The following is a 16214-nucleotide window of genomic DNA, read 5'->3' as shown; positions in this document are numbered from 1 at the left end:
GTTTCTTGTCATAAAAATAAAGAATGTGAGAGAAACTCATCAAGTGTGGCAACATCTGTCGAAAGAAAGAGAGAGAGAGAGTGTTACTGTTTTGAGCTCAGTATGACTCTTTTTCAGAATAAAAAGAAAATGGAAAAGTGATGGGTATTTTTGCAATGGTATAAAGAAGAAGCAGGAAACAATGGAGAAGGTGCCTCAGAGGACATGACAAAGGAAGTACTATTAGTGATAAAGAAAAGATACAGGTGAAAACTAGGTGTTAATGGTAGATATGCTCAGGAGGAAAAAGGTCAGCTCTACTGAGCAAACCCATGTAAACAGAACACTGGGGAAAGGATGTAATCAGAATGGAGGTCAGAGTCCATGGTGTGAAGCTGTTGAACTCAATGTTGAGATCTGAAAGCTGTAGAGTGCTTAAGCATAAAATGAGGTGCTGTTCCTCCAGCTTGTATTGGTCTTCAGTAATAATGAATAGCATGCACCATTTGGAATGTAGATTATCACACTGGTAACCATTGCATGAATGCATGAAGGAATAGTGATAGTTACATACACAGACTCTTACCTGCTACAGCCACCTCAATCAAGTCACTTCTTTCCTTCAGCTTTTTCCCATTGGCTGTATTGAGGGCAGCACAGTGATAAAATCCAGTGTCCCTGATTTTACTGGACTCTATGGAATAATTCATCCCTTCTTGTATCTTCCTAACAATTCGGATGTCTGTCGGTTTGTGCTTGTACCAGTAGTATTCGATAGGGAGAGATCCGATGGCAGACTTGCATCTCAGATGGAAAGGATCACCAGACAGAACCACAAGGTGCTCGGGTATTTTCATCACCACAGGCTTGGAAACTGGAACTGGAGACACAGAGAATGAGAGAACATTGGACACAGGATGCCAAGAATTTACACACAGAAGAGCCACAGGATGATTAATCAGGTCCTGTGACTGACAATGGGTCACATTGAGTTTCCAATCTCCAGGGGACTATTGTTGAAAAATAAATATTTGCATCTCTGGCATGCTTCAGACATCTGAAAGCACACTGCAGGCCAAGTAAGTCACCTCTGGAAATGTGGCATCCAATCTGTGCACAGCAAGATCCCACAAACAATATCTTAATTCAACAAAACATGGAACAGCAGATGCTGGAGATCCGAAACAAACAAAAAACAGAAATTGCTGGAGAAACTCAGCATCCATGGAGAGAAAAATAGAATTAAAGTTTTGAAGTTCTGAAGAAGGGTCACTGGGCTCGAAACATTAACTTTGTTTCTCTCTCCACAGATGCTGCCAGACCTGCTGAATTTCTCCAGCAATTTCTATTTTTGTTTATTCCACAAACACCAATCTAATAATCACCAGATTTTGTTTTTGGTTATACAGAATGAGGGATGAATATTGACCAGGTTACTGTGGAGTATCCCTTTGGTTTTCGATGAAACAGCATTGTGGGATCTTTTAGACCTACCAGAGAGCTAGGGTGGTGCTATCCCAATCTCAGCTATGGTACAATTGCTAGCACACTTATCTGTAAATCAGAAGATTGTACAGTCAAGTCTGACTCTAGGTCTTAAGCACAAAATTAACAATGATACACCAGTTTGACACTTACTTATTCAGTGTGTGTGTGTGCATTGTCAACAGAGTCAAGAAACATCCTTCTCTGTAGCTAGGTGAAGTTATAGTAATATAGTTCGAGAAGCTTATTACACCAGTCAAAAATGACCACCTAACTAAACAAATCCCATTTCCCAGTACTTGGCCCATTGCCTTTTACCTTGGCATCACGAGTGCACATCTAGATACTTCTTAACTGTGATGAGGGTTTCTGCCTCTCCCACCCGTACAGGCAGGGAGTTCCAGATACTCACTGCCCTCTGGCTGAAAAAGATTTTCCCACACATGTCCTATAAACCTCCTGCCCCGTTTCTTAAATCTATTCCACCCCCTACCTGGTCATTGGTTGCTCCAGCAAGGGGAAATGTTCCTTCCTCCCTGTGCTTCTCATGAGTTTATCCATCTCAGTCTTGTCCCCCTCCCCCTTCAGTCTCCCCTGCTCCATGGAAACCAACTCCAGTCTGTCCAATCTCTCTTCAGAACTAAAGCTCTCTAGCCCAGGCAACATTCCGGGAAATCTCCTTTGTGCCCTCTCCACTGCCATCACATCCCTGCAAGAACGTGGATTCCAGAACTGCACACAATACTCCAGCAGTGTTCTCGAAGCCCACTTTCCCATCATCCTTGATGAATAATGAGGGCCATTATTTGGTCTGCACCAACCCTGCATTCTCTTTGTATTGCCTGCAGAGTCCCACTGATGATGGCTGGTTTGCACAAAGACCCCGACCCATTGAGTTTAAAATGGCAAACTGTTGCCATGGGAGACCAAAGCTGAGTGGTCAGGTAGGTTGATGTCTGAGTGAGAACATGGTACCTGGTCAATGGATTATTTTGCTGTGAACCATTAGCTGGCACTCCTTGGTGTGATGAGTTCAACCATTCGGAGGTTTGGGATTCTATCCCATTCAGGCCAGTATCCAGCCAGAATAAACGATCATTGTGGCAAATCGAATTCAACAAATCTTTGCTTGAAGACAACCTGTGACCTAGAAAAGCACTTTTGAGTTTCCTAACACTACTTAACCTATATTTATAAAGATTTGGACTGCGAAGACTGAAGTTTATTCTGCCGGCAATTTAAATTTGATTAATCACCTCAGGTGCTATTGGAAATTTCCTCTGGCACTTTCACACTTCACAGATTTTAATTCAATATCATTTCAAGGTTTCTAAAATTGATCAAGTTTCATTTTACCATTGCAGCTGCTATTAAAAGATTGAGAATAACGTGATAAAGCTTATAAAGTGTTACTGGGAAATGGATTTCAAGTCTCACTGGTAATGCTTACGGATCTTGGATGGATCGTGATGTCTTGTTCAGTTGCTAATCTCACCTCTTCCTCTAAAGACGCACACATCAAACGATTTCCCTATATAGGATACCTGAATAGATTCTGAGGTTCACTATTTATTAACATTGGATTATTTATTTGTAGAGATGTTGTGTTCCCAGCTGATGGCAATACAGGACAAGTCAAATTCTAGTGTAAAACCTGGCTTGACAGATCAGAATCTTTATTTATCTATAGTGGTGGTCAATCACAAAACATATTCATCAAAGGTTGTCAATGTACTTTTAAGAAAACAATACAAATTAGTTACACAAAAGAAACAATAAAACCAAAACTATATATAGTCAGCACTGCTATAATGCATGTTTCTTTATTGTAAATTGGCTTTAACGTGATTGAAGAATTTTGACTGTTATCTGTAGAATGCGAACTTTCCTTACCTGTATTGGCTATAATGCAATTCCTGCCTCATTAGTTTAAATGGTGCAGCTATTGTGCTATTTTCCTATAATGCGAGATCGCAAGAGAACAGAACAATTGCGTTATATCAGAACTGAGTGTGTAGCAATTTGGAAAAATCATATCTTAAGCAGCAAAAAGAAAAGTTCAATTGTTTTCCCCAGCAATATTCTTTACAGATACTCATCCCCAGTGACACACCACTCCAAACTCCATTCTTCGATTTTTTGCTCAAGTGACAAAGTTGCAAATGTGTTTTTTTCCAGCAAATTTCTGTACATGAACCATCTCTCTTTCATTGTCTCTCCCTGAGAATGTGCAGACACTGGCTGACCCACTGAAATTTCATCACTAAATGTAAGAAAAACTTTTTCCAGCCCTGCCCTCTTATACTGCTAAAACAATTTAAGACTTCTTCCCAGATCTTGTCACCTTGGAAATGGCCAAAATTAAACAGTCCTTCTGCTGGCTTAGATCCTGTCTCCTGACCTGAAGTTGCTATCTGTCTCTGGCCTCTCTTTCTGCAGGTGATAAAATTTCAACTTAGTAAACACATCAGCGGGTATCACACCAGTTAGCTTACCTTGTCATTAACCTTGTCAGTGACGTTTCAGAAATGCTGTTTTGATACACTTTTAAAAAATAGGAGTTTCTGACCCTTTAAAAAAGCCACCTTCACGCAAGAGAAAACCAAAGAACTGTTTATTTTTGCTATAGAACTGGAGTTCATCAACAACATCAATATATTACAAACCATCACAGAAATAATTCATTATTCAGCCTTAGTTCAGTTGGTAACATTCCCCTCTCTGAGTTAGAATGCTTGAGGATCTAAGTTCTACTGCAGAGACATGAATATGAATTGCAGGCTGATGCTGTAGTGCAGTACTGAGAGGGTGCTGCGACTACAAACGTGATGACCTTTGGATGAGATGTTAAACCAAGACCTCATCTGCCCTTTCCAGTGGAGCTAAGAAGGTCCCAGTTCTCTAAAGAAGAGCAGGGGTTTTTCCCTGGTATCTTGGCAAACTGTTATCTCTCAATCTATATTACTAATAATTGCTTTGGAGATCTTCCTGCACACAAATTGGTTGCTGCTTTTCCCACTGTGTAACAGCAACTGCCACTTCAGAAATATTGCATAAAGTACTTTTGAGTCCTGGGTTGTGAAAGGTGTGATATAATTTTCTTTTACCAACCTTACTGTCTGAATACAAAGTTGTAGAAATATTCAGAAGTAATTCCCTTTCTGGAAACCTTTTTGGAACAATCTTTTGTTACGATTTGTTTGATATAAAATTTGACATCTGGAAAATGAAAGCTGCAAATATAATGTTTATTGGGATGTTTTGTTTGCTTTCTTGTATGTTGGTTTTGATGGAACTGTCGGTTGAGAAGTGGGTCTGATAGCTGGCTACTATTTCTTCTCTATTTTTTGATTGTTTCCTTAAGTCTTCAGATTGGCATAGCCCTGGATGCATTATTACTCTTCTGCGGGAGACTACCAAGTCTGAAATTGGATAGGATAAAGGTGGAACCATAGCTAGAGCTGATGAAGTAAGAAGGAGATCTGCTGCCTACACGTGACTTCAGACCCACAGCAAAGTGGTTACATAGTAACATCAAAGATAGGACCAAAGTGGGCCATTTGACCCTTGAACCTGCTCCACTATTCAATCTGATAATGGCTAATCATCAAGCTCAATACCCACTGTCCTCCCATGTCCCTGGATTCCTTTATCGACCTCCTGATTGACTCTTAGGTTCCACTGTGCAATTAGGGGCAAAAATAAATATCAGCCTGGCAAGTGATACCTAATCAACAAGTAATAAAATTCTGGGAAACTGCAGCCTCACCCATCAGGGTAAGGTCTAAAATGATACAAACTTCATGGGCAACACGCCGGCAATGTTCTAACACAAAGTCCAGATGAGCAAGGCATCAGACTGGGCAAGAATACAAATCTGGGGTTAAGAGCTAATTGACCAGTAACCATCGTCAATTGTCATTAAAAACAAACCCATCTGGTTCGCTAATGTCCTTCAGGGAAGGAATCTGCCATCCTTACCTGGTCTGGCCTACATGTGACTCCACACCCACAGTAACGTGGTTGACCCTTAACTGTCAATTGAGGATGGGTCAGAGAGACATTGACATCCCAAGGATGAACAAGGTAAGAAAGGATGCACTTGGTGCTTATTTAAAGAGCCTTGAAGATAGGTTCTTGTAAAATTCAACTCACTAAAATTGTTTAGCTCAGAATGAAAATACATCATAATAGTTAATTAACTAGGACCTTTCTGACCATTGTATGGTTTAATATTTTCAGGATATTCACTGAAAGACTGCACTGATTTGTCCAATACTGTAGGAGAGATAAATTTACAACTAGCTCCTTTCCCAAATGTTTATGCTCAGAGATACTGGTTACAATGAACATAGTAGTGGCCATGGTTATGAGGAATTCAGCGAAACTGAGTTTGAAGCTACTATGGTAATCTGAGAACTCAGATCTGGTTTTAAAATAACTGCAAATAAAAGAAGACAACACTGATAATGATAATGACTAAGGGTGGATAATTCATATAAATCTGTGCCATGTCCTTTCAGCAGTGAAACTGAGAGCTTTACCCAGTCCAGCCTGTAGCAATGCCAATCATACACTCTGAACTAGCCTGGAGAATAGCCTACTAATTCACCTTCACCCTAATCTTAATGCTAAGCTTGACCCTAACACTAACCCGAACGCTAACTCTTACCCTAATGCTTACCCTAACCCTACCAATTCACTTTAACCTTAACTCTAACTCTAACGCTAACTCTTCAAATTCACCTTAACCCTAACCTTAATCCTAACCCTAATCTTAACCCTAACCCTAGCCATACCACTTCACCTTAACCCTAACCCTAACCCTAAACCTAACCCTACTAATATAACTTTACTGAATCTGAATATCTAAAGATGGGCAATAAATGCTTGTGTTACCCATTGCCTGAGACTGAATTATCCAAACACTTCTATATTCATGAGATATTTAATTAGACCAGAACTAACCACATAGGTTTAGAGAGTCAGTAAAATCTTGTGTTTGTGTGGAGCCTTACTTTGACTATCGGCTGTCCCCAGTCACGTCACTCTAATTTAATGTGTTTTTCATGACCTGGAGCCACCACTTTTAATTAAGAAGATCTTTTCAGCTGTTTTAGCGCCTAAATCAATTACCAGTATCACTCTGGTTCAGCAAAGAATAAGCTCTATTAATAATGAAGTGCAATTTTATTTTTCTCTTCCCACATGAGTTGCTCAGTTGGAGAGCTCATGGAAACCTGATGGGCCAAATGGCCTCCTTCTGCATTATACTAATTCTGTGATTCTGAGAGAGTGGTAATTTGATTAACTTGTTTTATCCTGATGAAGGACTTATGCCCGAAACGTCGACTCTCCTGCTCCTTAGATGCTGCCTGACCTGCTGTGCTTTTCCAGCACCACATTTTTCGACTCTGATCTCCAGCGTCTGCAGTCCTCACTTTCTCCCAGTTGTTTTGTCTAAGCCATGTGTAAGTGTGGAGTGGAATGTGTGTTTTAGCGCTATGCACAGTGAAAGCTTGAGAATGAATAGTTCTGAAATTTTGAAGGACCATTAGATTTCTGAGCAATGAACCCAGCAGCAACCTGCTGGTATATCACAGAATTGTTATGGTGTGTTAGGAGGCTATTTGGCCCATTGTGCCCATACCAGCTCTATTATCTAATCCAATGCTATTATTCTAGTGCCAATCTTCTTCCTGTTCCCAATATCCCTGCGCAACATTACGAGTGAAAAAAAACCCAACACCCCTCTTGTACAACTCAGTTGAACCTACCCCAACCACATTTCCAGGCAATGTATTCCAGACTTTGACTACTCACCCAGTGAAAATGTCTTTTCTTACATCACCCTTGCATCTGTTACATTTCGTTTTAAATCTACACCCCCTCATGCTTGTCTCTTTTACAAGTGCGAACAGCTTCACCCTATTTAGTCTGTGCAAGAAAACCACAATCAAATCTCATCTCAACCTTCTTCTCTCCGAGAAGAACAGTCCTAACTTCTCCAATCTACCCTCACAACCGAAGTTTCTCATCCTTGGAATCATTCCAGTGAATCACTTCTGCACCCTCTCTCCGATATCATTCACAACGTTCCTATAAGGTTGTTCCCAGAACTCTATACACAGCTGGAGCAGAGCTGGTGAATTCTGGACCAACCATTTTCAGCTAGTTAACCCTGACCTTTGAAAAACACACCTCACATTTTGCAGTCAAGTTCCAACTTACAGACTGAGAGACGTGAGCATGTTTTACTCAGGGGGTAGCTCCCTTGCCACTGAGTTGAAATGTTGTCGGTTTAAATTCCACAGACCTCAGGGGTAACTGTTGAATGCAGCACTGATGGAATACTGCAGTGTCAGGTGTACCATATTTTGGATGAGGTACAAATCATGACTTTTCTTTAATGTACTGAGTCTATGTCAATCCTCACAATTTGATTCAAGAAATGCCATGGCTTTATTTCAAAGAGGAGGAAGACAGTGATCCTGAAGTGTCCTGACCAAGTGTCCGCAACAACAAAAGCAGATTATCTGGAAATATTGCTGTCTGTGGGAGCTGGTTGTATGTTCCTACATTCTAACAGAGACCACCATGTCAAAAGTACGTCTTTGCCTGTGAAGCACTTTGAGAAGTTCAGTGACTGAAACATGCTGCGTGACTGTAACCTACATCATTTACTTGCTTCCTTAAAGAGAAAAAGTTTAGTATCTACCTTTGCTTCTGTAATTTATCGACAGTCGACAACCACTTCCAAAGACAGGACATCAAACAAGTTACGCAGTCAATACAGTCTTATCAGACTTGAAAGAGAACTTTCATGATCTCAAGATATTCCAAAGCAAATATCAATGAGGTACTTTTGAAGTGGGAATCTCTGATATTAGCTAATTAGTAAAAGATATTGTCAATTATTTTGTGGTAGAAAATTATGCCTATTTCTTATGCACGCACCGAGCATTTCCACAGTATATACGTTCACTTGGATTCATAACAAATTGGTTTCAATATAAATTGGGCCATAATAATTTGGTTTGACATGTAGAATATATTCACACATTGCAAATGAGTCCTTTAGATTTCACACTCTGAATGGGAAGCTTTAGTACGCACACAATGCAGTTCTGACATGGCATTTTAAATTGCTTCTTCCATTCAACATTTTGTCAGCACACAATCAGAGAATCAGTGTCAGTTAGGAGCAAACTTGTGTCAGTGCTGTTGACAAATAAAACCTGCAGATGCTGGAGTCCAAAGTAGACAAGCAGGAGGCTGGAAGAACACAGCAAGCCAGGCAGCACCAGGAGGGAAACAGAGAACTTCTTCAAAGTGGGCATCCTTTGAAGAGACTTTGCAGTGGAACAAACTTGGTTAGAGACCATATCCTACCTCCCCCTTTCCTAGGACCCCATTGTGACCCATCAGGTCAAAGTCACCCGCACTGTCTATGCCCTCATTGACTCCGGTGATCTCCCCGCCACCGCCTCCAAACTCATCGTTCCCCAGCCCCACACTGCACGGTTCGATCTACTCTCCAAGATCCACAAGCCCAACCACTCCGGCCGACCCATCGTCTCGACATGCTCCTGCTCACCAAACTCAACCCATCCTACCTCAACTCCATCCTCCCCCCCAGGTTCAGCCACTTTCCACCTACATCTGCAACACCAAACACACCGTCCACCTCTTCAGCAACTTCCAGTTCCCCAGCTCCCAGCGCTTTACCTTCACTATGGACATGCAGTCCTTATACACGTCCATACCCCACAAAGATGGCCTCCAGGCCCTCCGCTTTTTCCTCTCCAACAGACCCAGCCAGTCCTCCTCCTCCAATACCCTCCTCTGCCTCACCAAACTGGTCCTCACCCTCAACAACTTTTCCTTTAACTCTTCCAATTTCCTCCAGATCCGGGGGGTGGGGGGTGGGTGGCCACAGGCAACTGGATGGGCCCCAGCTACACCTGCCTTTTTGTTGGCTAAGCCCTTTTCAATACCTACATAGGCACTGTGGCCCAACTCTTCCACCATTACATCGTTGAATGCATTGATGCAGTGTCCTGCATCCACGTTGAACTGGAGCAGTTCATTGACTACAGCCACAACTACCGCCCCGCCCTCAAATTCACTTAGTCCATCTCGGACACCTCCCTCCCCTTTCTTGACCTCTCCGTTTCCATCTCCGGCGACAGTCTCCAGACAGGCATTTACTACAAATCTACAGACTCCCATAACTATCTGGGCCACACCTCCTCCCACCCAGCATCCTGCAAGAACTCCAACCCATTCTCCCAATTCCTCCGCCTCTGCAGCATTTGCTCAGACGAGGAAACATTCCACTTGTGAGCATCCCAGATGTCCACCTCTTTCGAATAATGTTCTTTTCCCCCTCTGTCATGTAGACAGCCCTCCACCACACCACCTCCATTCCCCATTCCACTGCTCTAAACCCCTGGCAAATGCAATAAAGACAGAGTCCCCTTGTCCTCACCTACCACCCCACCAGTCTCCACATTCAACGCATCATCCTTGAACACTTCCACCAACTCCAACTGGATCCCACCACCAAGAACATCTTACCCTCCTCACCCCTCTCTGCCTTCTGCAAGGACCGTTCCCTTTGGCAATCCTTGGTTTGTGCCACTCTCCCCCCACTCAACCCCCAAGCCCCCAGGTACCTCCCCCTGCAACCAGAAAAGATGCTAAACCTGCTGGTATACCAACCCCCTCACATCCATCCAGGGCCTCAACACTCCTTCCAGGTGAGACAGATTCACCTGCCTCTCTTCCAACCTCGTTTACTGCATCAGGTGATCCCAATGTGGTCTTCTCTACATCAGGGAAATCGAACGCAAACTTCAGGAATGGTTCAATGAGCATCACAGCTGGGCCGACCAGACCTCCCAGTCACCACCCATTTTAGTTCCCCTTCCCACTCCCTCTCTGACATGACCATCCTTGCCCTCTTTCATTGCCACAACAAACCAAACTGCAAATTGGAGGAGCAACACTTCACCTTCCGCTTGGGCAGCCACAGCCCAGAGGATTCAACATTGAGTTCTCCAATTTCAAATAATCTCCCTTTCCATCCACCAACACCCTTCCCAGCCTCTCCCTTCCACTCCTCCCAGCCACCAACTGGAGTCATTCCTCCTATTGACTAATCAGGTCGTACCCTCTTCCTGTCTTCACCAGTCCCCACTTCACCACCCTGCCCTTGCCACCCCGCCCTCGCCACACCCTTTAGCTGCAACTACCCTACACCCATCCCCAGTCCTGAAGAAGGGTTACACCTGAAACGCCGACTTCCCCACCTCCTGATGCTGCCTGGCTTGCTGTGTTCTTCCGGCCTCCTGTCTGTCTACTCTGTCAGTGTTGTGGCTGCTGGAAACTCAAACACACGCACACACACACACACACATGCACACACACACGCACACACGCACATGCAAATGCACACACACGCGCACGCGCGCACACACACACACACACCAATAATCCTGGTTATATATTCTGTAAGAAGTGAGAAACTGGATTGTGGACTCAGGGATCTGAATGGATTGGAGAAGTAGGGGACATAATCCTTGGAGAAGACATTAAGATGCAGCAATAGCAGGAGATATTCAGGATTAAGAGCAGTCGGAATGGACAAGAAAGGGAGAAATGGTCCACTTTGGTAATGACAATCACCAGTAAGAGAGAAACTAACCATTGCTCCTTGTCACTCAATAGCATTGCTGAATCCACCACTATCAAGATCCTTGACCAAAAACTGAACTGGACTTGCTATGTAAATATTGTAGCTCCGAGAGCAGGTCAGAAGTTAGGAATACTACAGTGAGTAATTCACCTCCTGACTCCTCAAAGCCTGTCCACCATCGACATGGCACAAGTCCGGAGTGTGAGGGAATACTCCCCACTTGCCTGAATGGGTGCAGCTCCAACAACACTCAAGAAGCTTGGTACCATTCAGCTGCAATCAAACAACCTGTTAGATTGGCATCAGACTTGCAAACATCCCCTCCCTCCACCACCGATGCTCAGTAGCAGCAGTGTGTACTATCTACAAGATGCCCTGCAGAAATTCACCAAAGATCCTGAGACAGCATCTTCAAAACCCACAGCCACTTCCATCTAGAAGGACAAGAGCAGCAGATACATGGGAACACTAGTCCCTGTAAGTTCCTCTCCAAGCCACTCACCATCCTGACTTGGAAAAATATCGCCGTTATTTCACTGTCGCTGGGTTATAATCCTGGAGTTCCTTCTCTAAGGGCATTGTGGGTGAACCAACACTAAATGTTTGCAATCGTTCACCACCACCTTCTCAGCGGCAACTCGGGATGGACAATAAATGCTAGCAATCCCCACAGCCCGTGAATGAATTTAAAAATTCGGCTGCTGGAAACTCAACATGAGGATTTTTATATTAAAGTGATTGGTGAGATAAACAACGATGACATGAGGAAACACCCAACCAGAGAATGTGTAGGATGATGGTCAACTGTGGCCTTCCAAGTTAATTGGACAGTTATTTGAAGAGATAAAATTACAAAGATATGAGAGAAGGACGGGGCAGTGGGATTAGATTATGGCAGACCAAATGGCCTATTACTGTGAGGTAACCTTTTACAGTTCCTGGCATCTGTAACTGGCAACTCACAGCTGTTAAAGAGCTGAGCACCTCAATCCAGTCTTGTGCTGAGATGGGGGGTCCGTGATTTAGTGGTACAATCTTTCAGATGAAGCTACAAGCCCATCTATCCTGTCAGTTGAGTTTCCCATGGTTGTCTTGGCCAATATTTATCACTCAAACATTTTTCATCAAGAAGCACTGAATTTACGGTCATAAATGTATTTTTGTTTGTGGGACCTTGATGTGCGTAAATTAGCTGGGGCATATATCACATTACAAATGTGACTGTATTTCAAAAGTACTTTGTTAGCTGTAAAATAATTGATGGTGTATTGTGGTCATGAAAGGCACTATAGGTTGCTCTAACCCCTCTAATTCTTCCTCTCTTTCTCTGCCAATGGGTCTTATCTTCTTGAATGACCAACCTGAGGCCCATGAGACCACAGGATGTAGGAGCAGAATTAGACCATTCTGCCCATTGAGTTTGCCCTGCTGTCTGATTACAGCTGATATGTTTCTCAACCTCATTCTCCTGCCTTCTCCCTGGAACCCTTGATCCCCTTACCAATCAAGGACCTATCTATCTCTGTCTTAAAGACACTCAATGGCTTAGCCTCAATGAGTTCGACAGTTTAACCACACTCTGGCTGAAGAAATTCCTCATCATCTCAGTTCTGAAGGGTTGCCCCTTCACTCTGAGGCTGTGCCTGGTGTCCTATTTCTCCTAATAGTGGAAACATGTACTCTACTCTACTCTAACCAGGCCTTTCAGTTTCAATCAGATCCCCCCTCATCCATCTAAACTTCATCAAGTACTGTCCACAGGTCATTGAGACTATTTTAACTCTGGTCACATTTTCAGTGGGAGACTGACTTATTCTCTCATTGTACACCATGCCTGATGTTCCTTTTTATATTGCAGACAGTGGAAGGGCTAATTGTTGAGCCAGTAAATTTTTGACATTCACTGAAAGTTGAGGTGAATTCCTCTTGCAATGATCCATGACATAGACTTATGATTTTCTGCTCCAACGTGTGATAGCTCAAGAGACAGTGCCAATTCTTTTGATGAAAGCAATTTCAAGAAGGAGATAGATATGGTTCTTCAGTCTAAAAACATCAAAAGTATTGGGAGAAAGTGGGAAGAGGATATTGAGTTGGATAATCAGATATGATCATCTGGAAGCGCAGAATAGACTTGAAGGGCTGAATGGCCTACTTCTGCCCTGACTTCCCATGTTTCTCAGACAGCTGATGCAGTAAGATTAGATTAGATTACTTACAGTGTGGAAACAGGCCCTTCGGTCCAACAAGTCCACACCGCCCCGCCGAAGCGCAACCCACCCATACCCTTATATCTACCCCTTACCTACACTACGGGCAATTTAGCATGGCCAATTCACCTAACCTGCACATCTTTGGACTGTGGGAGGAAACCGGAGCACCCGGAGGAAACCCACGCAGACACGGGGAGAATGTGCAAACTCCACACAGTCAGTCACCTGAGGTGGGAATTGAACCCAGGTCTCTGGCGCTGTGAGGCAGCAGTGCTAACCACCGTGCCCCCGTGCCGCCCTAAGAGCCACTGCTCCTCTCCTTTCCTATCCCCTTACCCTTCTCGCTCACTCAAGTATTTATCCAACTCCCTTTTGAAGGCTCCTTTGAATCTGTGAGCACCACTGAATAGTGACGCAACCATGCACAAAAATATTGCGGCTGGAACCAATAGCTTTTTCTCCAAACTTACCCATAGATTTATGAATGGAATGCGTAGAGTCCAAAAAGAGCTATTGTGGTTCAATGGTTAAGAAACATGTAAGGGAGTTGAATGACCATCTGCTTGGGAATGTGACATATCATCTTGGAAATGAATGTGGACCAGGATGGCCAGAGGTGAACAGTGAGAACGTAACAATGGAATCAAAATTTTGCAGTCATGTGAGCCTTTGAGATCAAGAGGTATTTATATGCATGTTTCACTCGGTACTCCTCAAAATTGCTTTCTTTTTCATTTGTGACGGAAAAGTTCTGAACCTTGCATTCAGCAACTGTTTTCTCTAAATGCTGCTTGTGAAGGTTCTAAGTGTGAAATGAGTTTGTTTTGTCCGAATCTATTACCTCGGGAGTGTGAAGTCACAAGGCACTCTGGTATTTGGTGCACATTGATACTAAAATTCACCATCTTAATCAGGAAAGTTACAAGAATGGTTTAGGTGGGTAATGGAAGTGTTGAAATGCTGCATTACAGAGTGTGAGACACAGTCTCGAGGTAAAACATTCACCCTACCATTAGTTTTAATAAGTAAAAGAATGGGATTTCTTTATTTGTACATGTATGTTTTTGTATAATTATTAATTGGAGCAATTTCACCTTCACTATTTATTTTCACTCAGTGAAACATGACCTGAACTATTGAACAAAAAGATATTTCCAAATGTTACCAGGTCTGGCAGCATCTGTGGAGAGAAATCAGAGTTAACCTTTCGGGTCCAGTGAGCCTTCCTCAAAACTTGTGGTAGCTAGGAGATTTTAGTTTCAGCTAGGAGTTTCCAAGCCACCAACAGTTCTGAGGAAGGGTCACTGGACCTGAAATGATTTCTCTCCACAGATGCTGCCAGACCCGCTGAGATTTAACTAAAATTTCTGTTTTTGTTTCTGATTTACATCATCCACAGTTTCTATGGGTTTTATTTCCTAATATTTCTGGTTCTCTGTGTTTGTTCACTTATCTCTTCTTGCAGACCAGTGGCTGTCTAACTGGGAACAATACAGTAGCATTCCAAACGGTCAAAACTGTAACAAAACTACAGCAGGAGCAGCATTACGATGCTGTATTAAAAAGCAAGCATTCTGACAATGTGAAGGGCAGTACAAAAAATGCTGAAACATTTGGCCCATCAGCGTACCAAACAACGGAAACGCACAGTCATGTTTTGGGGCTCAGTCCCTTTCTGTGAAGGTGCACGCCCAGGATATGGGTCCACTTACTCACTTGACCAGAAGCTGCTTTGTCTTGTTTTGGTTCAATATCGTTCTGTTATTTACCTTCCTCGATATCCAGAAAAATATCTTTCTGAAGGCTCCTCTTCTTTGCCATCCCTTTATAGCTCCAAATGATTTCACATCGATAATAAGCACTATCGTCATTTTGTAAATCGCTGATCAGCAAGGACATGTTGGCCTGGAACAATGGGCTCATTCTGATCCGTCTGACATATTGTGTTGCTGTCAAGTTAAGTTGAACACCATCAGTATAAGCTAGCAGCTCCCTTGGCAGGTACCTATGCCAGCTAATGTTGATAATCTGGATTAAGTTTTCATTGAGGCCACTCAGTTCACAGGGCAGTAGGGCCGACCGTCCTCTCACACCTTTCGCCTCCGTGATGCTATCTAACTTCAAACGACAACTCCCTGTGTGAAACATGGATAAAAACATCTTCAGTAAACACACATCTGTTGAGCCTTTGCAGTCCCAAGTAGTTTTAACAACTTTAAATCCAGTGCTGTGCAACATTGGCAAAATGATTGTCAGCTGATGTTGATAGAATACAGAATATTTTAGCAGAATCGTTTTATTTAAGTGTAGCAGTCTTAGCACACAGAAACCTCAATCACGAGACTTGCAATGTTCACAAACAGAAATTGCTGGAGAAACTCAGCAGGTCTGGCAGTATCTGTGGAGAGAGAAACAGAGTTAATGTTTTGGGTCCAGTGACACTTCTTCAAAGCTGGTTCTGAAGCCCTGGAGAAGGGTCACTGGACTCAAAACGCCAACTCTTCTTTCTCTCCACAGATACTGCCAGACTTGTTGAGTTTCTCAAGAAATTTCTGCTTTTGTTTCAGATTTTCAACATCCACATATTATATATAACCTGGAACGTTGGTTCTTGAGGAATTAGTTATGAGATTGCACACTGTGCAAGAAAACTATCATGGATTCACTCAACGAACTCCTCCTCAAGGCTACCCTGATGAAGCTGGTTCGACCAATCAACATGTAGATTAAAATCCCCCATGATAATTGCCATACCATTTTCACAGGCATTAGTTATTTGTTTGTTTATTGCCCACTCCAATGCGATGTTATTATTTGGTGTCCTATGGACTGTGCCT

At 42.9% G+C, this 16214-nt stretch overlaps 1 protein-coding gene across 2 annotated transcripts in view; it reads right to left on the bottom strand.

The window, feature by feature from the left end:
• LOC140463300 (uncharacterized) overlaps positions 1 to 16214 on the bottom strand; it is an 88100-nt gene that overhangs the window by 56979 nt on the left and 14907 nt on the right. For both annotated transcript variants that reach the window (XM_072557068.1, XM_072557069.1), the window contains exons 2-3: positions 15147 to 15512; positions 566 to 859 (exon numbers count right to left, since the gene is read on the bottom strand). In XM_072557068.1, coding sequence (XP_072413169.1) covers positions 566 to 859; positions 15147 to 15512 — 660 coding nt within the window. The remainder of the gene's footprint in view (positions 1 to 565; positions 860 to 15146; positions 15513 to 16214) is intronic.

Source organism: Chiloscyllium punctatum, chromosome 38 (genome assembly GCF_047496795.1).
Source record: "Chiloscyllium punctatum isolate Juve2018m chromosome 38, sChiPun1.3, whole genome shotgun sequence".
NCBI classification, from domain to species: domain Eukaryota; kingdom Metazoa; phylum Chordata; class Chondrichthyes; order Orectolobiformes; family Hemiscylliidae; genus Chiloscyllium; species Chiloscyllium punctatum.
The sequence above is the reverse complement of the archived record's forward strand: the minus strand, read 5'-3'. Positions and strand labels throughout refer to the sequence as shown.